Source organism: Miscanthus floridulus, chromosome 8, assembly GCF_019320115.1.
Source record: "Miscanthus floridulus cultivar M001 chromosome 8, ASM1932011v1, whole genome shotgun sequence".
Lineage (NCBI taxonomy): Eukaryota > Viridiplantae > Streptophyta > Magnoliopsida > Poales > Poaceae > Miscanthus > Miscanthus floridulus.
Genome location: NC_089587.1, coordinates 108623037 through 108630614, shown reverse-complemented (window position 1 = coordinate 108630614; position 7578 = coordinate 108623037). Strand labels below are relative to the sequence as shown.

General features: G+C 46.1%; 1 protein-coding gene across 1 annotated transcript; it reads left to right on the top strand.

Annotated features, from left to right (window-relative positions):
- The first annotated feature begins 4390 nt into the window (after positions 1-4390).
- Positions 4391-7199, top strand: LOC136473226 (uncharacterized). The gene is made up of 2 exons (XM_066470903.1): positions 4391-6315; positions 6396-7199. The coding sequence occupies exons 1-2, from the start codon at positions 4742-4744 to the stop codon at positions 7006-7008; spliced, it is 2187 nt and encodes a 728-aa protein (XP_066327000.1). The 5' UTR covers positions 4391-4741; the 3' UTR covers positions 7009-7199.
- The last annotated feature ends 379 nt before the right edge of the window (positions 7200-7578 follow it).

Below are 7578 nucleotides of genomic sequence, written 5' to 3'. Positions count from 1 at the left end.
ACCTTTTTGCTATTTTTTTCCCTTCTCTAGCTCTTGCTCTGAGGCCTTGTATGCCTCGAGTCCTGGACAATTGAGTAGACACGCTCTGCTATGACTGAGAGTTAGTTCATAGTATCTCGTTATCATGCGTAGAGCGTAGTACAACTCTAGCATGCCGAATTCAACGCAAATAGTCATAGAACATAGGTGACCAAACATTTATAACTCTTGTATGGCACACAATGTTGTACGGGTACATCGTTCCCTCGCTTCCTCTAGAGATCCAAGTCTATGGACCCCTCCACCAGCAAATCGTTCAGTTGTGAGTTGTGACATGAATATGATGATGATAAAAGCCCAAGTGAGAAAAGTGAACGATCCCACAAGTCCACTCGGTGCACAAGCTTGCACTGAAAGCGATTAAGACACTCCAATTACATACAAAGACTGCTCTTACCTCTGTACCGTAGTCGTCAATCGCTCATCACGACGCTGAGTCAGTCTTCGGCCTATGACAGCAGCAATCATCTCAATTCTCAGCCACCCACAACATCGTCAAGAGGCCCGGGCCTGCATGGCGCAGCAGCACTGGCCGGGCCCCCAAAAATTTAGAACCCAGTAGAGTGCCGGCCGGTTGCTTTTCCAGTTTCTTGCCCGTGGCCCATAGAAATAGAAATCACCCGATCACCAATCACACATAGGGAAAAAGTCCACCTTACCTCCCTCGACTTTCATAAAAGTCTGTTTTTCTCCCTGAGCTTCAAAATCGGGCAAAACATCTCCCTCAACTTTTAAAACCGTTCATCTTACCTCTCTGGCCCTGTTATAAGAAGTTTTGAAGTAGGTTTTGTCTTTTTCTTTTTTATTTATTTCGACTGAATCTTTGAAAAATCATAGTAAATCACAGAAAAATCATAAAATAAAAAATCTAATTTTGTTGGACTCCATGAGTAGATAACATATAATATGGTATGATTTAGTATAAAGTTTTTGTTGTGGCTTTAGATCTATGCTTTTCTGTAATTAATTGAAAAAATTCATAGCTGCAGTTTTTATGGTCCAATTGTGATGAAATTTTTAGGGAAAATGGTGTTCTTGCCCCTTACACAGATGTGCAATTGTGATTTTGCCCTCGTTTTTCTAACTTTGTGATTTTGCCCTTAACTGTTCACAAGTCAACGCGATTTTGCCCCTGGTCAACGCGAATTTGCCCCTGTTTTTACCGTTGACCAGGGGCAAAATCGCGCTGACTTGTGAACAGTTAAGGGCAAAATCACAAAGTTAGAAAAACAAGGGCAAAATCACAATTTCACAACAAAGTAGGGGCAAGAACACAAGAGCCCCAAATTTTTATGGTGGCCTAATTATTGTATGATTAAACTGTAGTAAATTTTTTATACTCATTGGATCATGTATATCTTAGTTATAGATTTATTTATATTTAACAAGCATAAACCTAAATAAAAATATATAACTAAGTTATACATGATCCAATGAGTATGAAATTTTTACTACAACAGTTTAAGCATACAATAATTAGCCCACCATAAAAATTTCACCACAATTGGACCATAAAAACTACAGCTATGAATTATTCCATTTAATTACAGAAAAACATAGATCTAAAGTGATAACAAAAACTTTGTACTAAAACATACCATATTATATGTTCACTGTGTAGATCTACTCATGTGGAGTCTAACAAAATTAGAATTTCCATTTTATGATTTTTCTGTAATTTACTATGATTTTTCAAAGATTTAGCCGAAATGAATAAAAAAGAAAAAGGCAAAACCTTCTTCAAAACCGCTTATAACCGGGCCAGAGAGGTAAGATGAACAGTTTTAAAAGTTGAGAGATGTGTTTTGTTCGGTTTTAAAGTTCAGGGAGGAAAAACGGACATTCATGAAAATTGAGGCCATCACATACGTCGTGAGTAGTCCACGCTAGGGTACCACCGCGACTACTGTCCTTCCACTTCCACGCGATTCAGCGCATGCGGCACCGCGACGGTCGACGACGGAACGAGGCGACGCTCGCCACGACGACTTCATCCTGGTCCTGGACGCTGCATTGGCCATTTGGCCGTTAGGGCACTTCTAATGCAGACTTTATCATAATTTCTATGACTATTTATTACCTTTTTATTTATTAATTTTTGCTGACATGGTACTGTATTTATTAAAGAAAGAGAAGAAAAACATGAGAAACTGAGTCTATCATAGACTCGACGTCTTCACGCGCAACGAGGCCGTCGAAACCATCCAATACAGCGTTGGGGGAGGAGCGCTCGATTTCCATCTACGACTGCGGATCCTGCGCTGCCGGTGAAGCACCGCTCCTGCGGTCGCCGCCGTCACGGACCTCGCGCGGCCAGTGGCCGTCACGAAGCCTCGCGCGGCCACTGGCGGGATCTGGCGCCTCGCCGTCGCGGACCCTCGCATGGCTGCCTCGCACACGCGGCCGCCGACGGGAGCTCGCGCGCGGCCACCGACGAGATCTCGCGCGCCGCCGCCATGGAGTCTCGCGCGGCCGCCCCGCGTGCGCCGCCACCGCCGCCATGGAGTCTCGCGCGGCCATCGACGTGCCCGCTCAGTGGCGCTGCGGCCATCGACGTTGTGCGCCTTCGCTGCCTTGGCCACGGTGCTCGTCGCCGGTGTCACCTGGTGCCTGAGCGTCGCGGCCGCGGGTCGTGCTGCCGGAAGCATGGCGTTTCCCACCGCCGCGCCAGCAGGCAGAGCCAGCGGAGTGTGCGGGCTTGCCGAAATAGACATCAGCCCGCTGCCCAAGTCCCCGTACCAGATCCGCCTCGGCCATCGACGTGCGCCCCGCGTGCGCGGCCAGCCGGCCACGCCTCACCGAGGAGTTCACGTCGTCGAGGAGCTCGCGCCTTGGGTGGCCTTGAGTATGCGGCGGGGTCGCTGAGGTCCTCACGAACGAGCAGCAAGCAGATACAGAAGGCTTCAGCCACGCGGCCACAGGCTTACTTGCCGCACAGGATCTGAAGGATTGGGGAAAGATGATTGGTTTGATTTTTTTCATGAACCCTGTTACCCCCCTCCATCCCAAATTATAAGTCATTCCAACAATTTTGAAGAGTCAAAGCTTCTCAAGTTTGACCAAAATTATAAAAAAAATTACAAAGATTTATGACATCAAATAGGTATACTATAAAAATATAATTAACAAAGAATCTATTGGTACTTAGTTGGTATCATAAATGTTATTATCTTATTATATAAACTTGGTCAAACTTAAGATGCTTTGACTCTCCAAGATTCTTGGAATGACTTATAATTTAGTACGGAGTGAGTACCAAATATGTGTTGGGGAGTATAGTTTTTATCGACAGTGTCTCATGCAGTCATGGTATAGAAACTGTCCGGTGGGTGGAAGTGCTCTAAGTCTATGTTGCTTGTTAATTTCAATTTTTTTTCTCTCTTTTCTTGCTGGCTTCCCGTCTCAATTATCACTTGTATCTAACTTTTCAATTATATATAATAAGGTATTAAAGTGCTTTCTAAGGTTCTTGCCTGCTGGTCCGGTGTTTGCTTGGCCTCCGTTCTACTAATCAAGGTTCGCTTAGATGATCAGAAGCAAAATCCTCCTTTGTTATTTTTAAGGGAAAAAAGTCCTTCTTTGTTGGTTTCCATGAAGTTCAACTTTATTTTAACTGTTATTACTATTACCCGATATATCTCCGTGCGGTTGCACATGATAAAAAATTGGAAAAGACAATGATTTGACACTTAGTTTTTTTTTGTAGTCAATACATTTGTACATATACGATCGTATTTTTTCAGTTATCTTGTAAGGGAAAATGAGTATACTGACATCACATATCCTCGTGTCAAGGTGGCCATGCATCGGCGCTGGTCACCACCGCCCAGGTCACCATCGTCCGGTACTTGTCAACTCAGAAGCACGGATACGCCAGGGAAGGGTCGTATCCCGTATCGGATACGTATCCGATACGGATACGTCTGGGATACGACCCGGATACGTATCCGTGGCGTATCCGCGTATCTCATTTTAGTTGGGCCGGAACTGACGAATGGATACGTTTCGGCCTAGCCGATACGGCCCAGCCGGCCCAATAGGTCACCTTTCCTCCTCTGCCTCGGCCTCACGCAGACATCCGCCTCCCCACGCGCAGCCGCCTGCCCGCATCTGCCTCCGCCTCCCAGTCTCTCCCACGCGCAGCCGCCTCTGCCTCCGCCTCACACAGCCGCTAGTCCGCCTCCGACCTCGCCGGCGACCATCCTCCGCCCTCACCGCCAGCCCGTGCAGCTCGCCCCCGCAGAGCCCGTCCCCTTCCGCCACGCACGGCTTGAGGACGGACGCGAGCACGTTCGTGGGGCGCCGTCTCCAGCTCGCCCCCGTCGGGCGCCGATCCTCGGGCCGCTGACGCCTCGCCGACGCTCCAGGACCCGCAAGGCCTCGCCGGCGCTCCAGGACCCGCAAGGCCTCGCCGGCGCTCTAGGACGAGTACGCCCCGACGAGCGCATTTCAGGAGAAGACGGTCCAAGCGGGCGACCAGCCTCCGACCTCGCCTCCGCCCTCGCCCTCGCCGGCGACAAGGAGCCCCCTGCTTAGGTGAGTTCCTCACTGGCTCACTTCCTCTTCCTCCCCAATCCAATTTAGGGCTGAGCGGCTGAGCCAGTGCGCCCTGCCCCATTAGGCCAAAGGCCAATAGGCCATTACCCCTTTCCTGATGACTGATTAGAGCCTTTTTTATTTTGTCCAATGTTCATTGTCCAGTATGGCATCTCCAAATTTGAGTAGTGTAGCTAGTGCTAGTGTTACTGCTAGTGGTAGTGTGGGATCTGGGTCCAGAGAAACAACTGATATCAAGGCTCCGCTGTGGGATCATGTCACCATTCTAGAGAGGCCTAAAGCTAGTGGAGGAAATGCTCTTTGGAGATGCAACTATTGTCCATTGGAAAAAAGCAACAGCTACACTAGAGTTGAAGCTCATTTGCTGCAGAAATCAGGGAAGGGGATTATCAAATGTCCGAAGGTTTCATATGAACTGCTGAGTCAGATGAGGAGGGAAGTGGAAAGGTGCAAGGAGCTGGTGGAAAGAGCAAAGACACGCACCGTTGCTTTGCCTGTAGGTCCTTCTTCAGGCAATTACAACAAGAAGAACAAGAGAGGACCTGCTTCTATATTGGAAAAATCTTGGGCATTGCAAGACCGCAAGCACTTGGATGCTTTAATTGTTAGAGCAATGTATTCTGGAGGGGTATCTTTCAACTTTCTGAGAAACCCATATTTTAGAGAAGCTTTTGCATTTGCTTGCAGCCGCAATTTGCAAGGTTACACAATCCCTGGGTATAACAGGGCCAGGGAATCACTCCCGAAGCAAGAAAGAAGGCACATAGAGCATCTATTGGAGAGTACAAAGAGCACATGGCCAGAGAAAGGGGTCACAATCTGCAGTGATGGTTGGTCAGATCCTCAGAGGAGGCCAATCATCAACTTCATTGCTGTTTCTGAGAAAGCTCCAATGTTTTTGAGGGCTGACAATTGTGAAGGAGAATACAAGTCAAAAGAATATATTGCTGAGAAGTTGAGGGCTATTATTGATGAAGTAGGGCGACAAAATGTGGTACAAATCATCACAGATAATGCTGCAAAATGCAAAGGTGCTGGTCTTTTAATTGAAGCTGAATATGATCACATATTTTGGACACCTTGTGTAGTGCATACTCTCAACCTTGCTATGAAAAATATATGTGAACCCAAACTGCCAAGGACACCTACTGATGAGGATATGCATGTTTGGGGACAACTAGAATTTATACACGATGTTAAAGTTGAGGCTACTATGATCAAGAATTTCATAATGAATCATGGCATGCGTCTTTCCATGTTCAATGAGTTCAGCCATTTGAAGTTGCTTTCTATTGCTGAAACAAGATTTGCATCGGTTGTGTGTATGCTAAAACGGTTTGTTGAGGTAAAAGCAGCTCTCCAACACATGGTGATTAGTGACAAATGGAGCATCTACAAAGAGGATGCTTCAACTGCCCAACATGTAAAGGAAAAAATACTAAGTGATGTCTGGTGGGGCAATGTAGATTACATTCTTAGGATCACTACTCCTATCTATGATATGATACGCTTTGTGGACACCGACACCCCGTGTCTTCACTTAATCTATGAGATGTGGGATTCAATGATTGAGAAAGTGAAGAAAGAGATATATCTTTATGAAGGGAAAGAACCAAATGAGGAGTCAGACCTCTACTCTGTTATTCATGATATATTGATTGCTAGGTGGACAAAAGGCAATAATCCACTACATTGTTTGGCTCATTCACTCAATCCAAGGTAACACTATACACTATACAGTTCAGAATTTAGCTCAGTTGCTCATGTTCTAAATTGTAATGCTAAATTGCCAAATGCAGATTTTACAGCAACAAGTGGCTTGAAGAAGGTGCTGGCCGACTACCCCCCCACAAGGATAAGGAGGTATCACAAATGAGGATGACTTGCTTCAAGAAGTTCTTTCGCATACCGCAAGAGTTGGCTCAAGTAAAGGAAGAATACTCAAGGTTTTCTAGTTGTTCAGAAGAATTCAATGATCCTGATTCTATACATGATAGATGGGCTGTTTCCCCAATGACTTGGTGGACAAATCATGGACAGTCTGTCCCTCTATTGATGAGTTTGACCATAAAATTGCTGAGCCAACCGGCCTCCTCTTCTTGCTGTGAAAGAAATTGGAGCACATATAGCTTCATCCATAGTGTCAAAAGAAATGCCTTAACTCCTGAGCGGGCTGAAGATTTGGTCTTTGTGCACTCAAATCTAAGGCATTTGTCAAGAAGAACTGATGCATACAAGACAGGAGAGACAAGGATGTGGGATGTTGGAGGAGATTCTTTTGATTCCCTTAGTGGTGTAGGTCTTCTGGAAGTTGCTGACCTCTCCATTGATGAGCCGGAGTTGCAGGCTGTATCATTTGGATTGGGTGATCTTGATGTGGAGGAGAATGAGGAAGCCGAGGAAGAAGCTTGATGCTATCATATCCTACTATAGTACTATATTGCTAGTTTGCTACGAGTGTAATAGACCTTTTATTAATTTCCTATATTAGAACCTGCTATCATGTTATTCTGAGTGTAATAGACCTTAAATGTCTCTATGTTGAACTTGAATATCTATTTTGCAATTTCATATGCATTGTTATCTATTTATTAAAAAAATAGTAAAACGTATCCGCGTATCGGGTTTCTTAGGAAATTGCCGTATCCGCGTATCCGTATCCTTCCGATACCGATATGCGTATCTGTATCCGTGCAACTTAGCTTGTCAAGCTTGTTGCTGGAGGTCTCATGTTGTTGGAGGCTACTACGCATGAGGTCATATGTTGCTAGACCTAGAGGCGTCGTAAGAGTAGGAGCCGATGCGTAGTATGGCGGTAGCCTAGGTGGTGGCACGCCGTGATGCGCTGCACGTTGATGACCCGCGACAAGTGAGCCGTCGCGGCTGTGTTGCCGTGGAGGTGGTTGTGAAGCGCGCCATGGAGAGCATGAACTCGAACACCAGGATGCGCAAGCCGCGCTCATCGCAGAAGCCCAGTAGTTG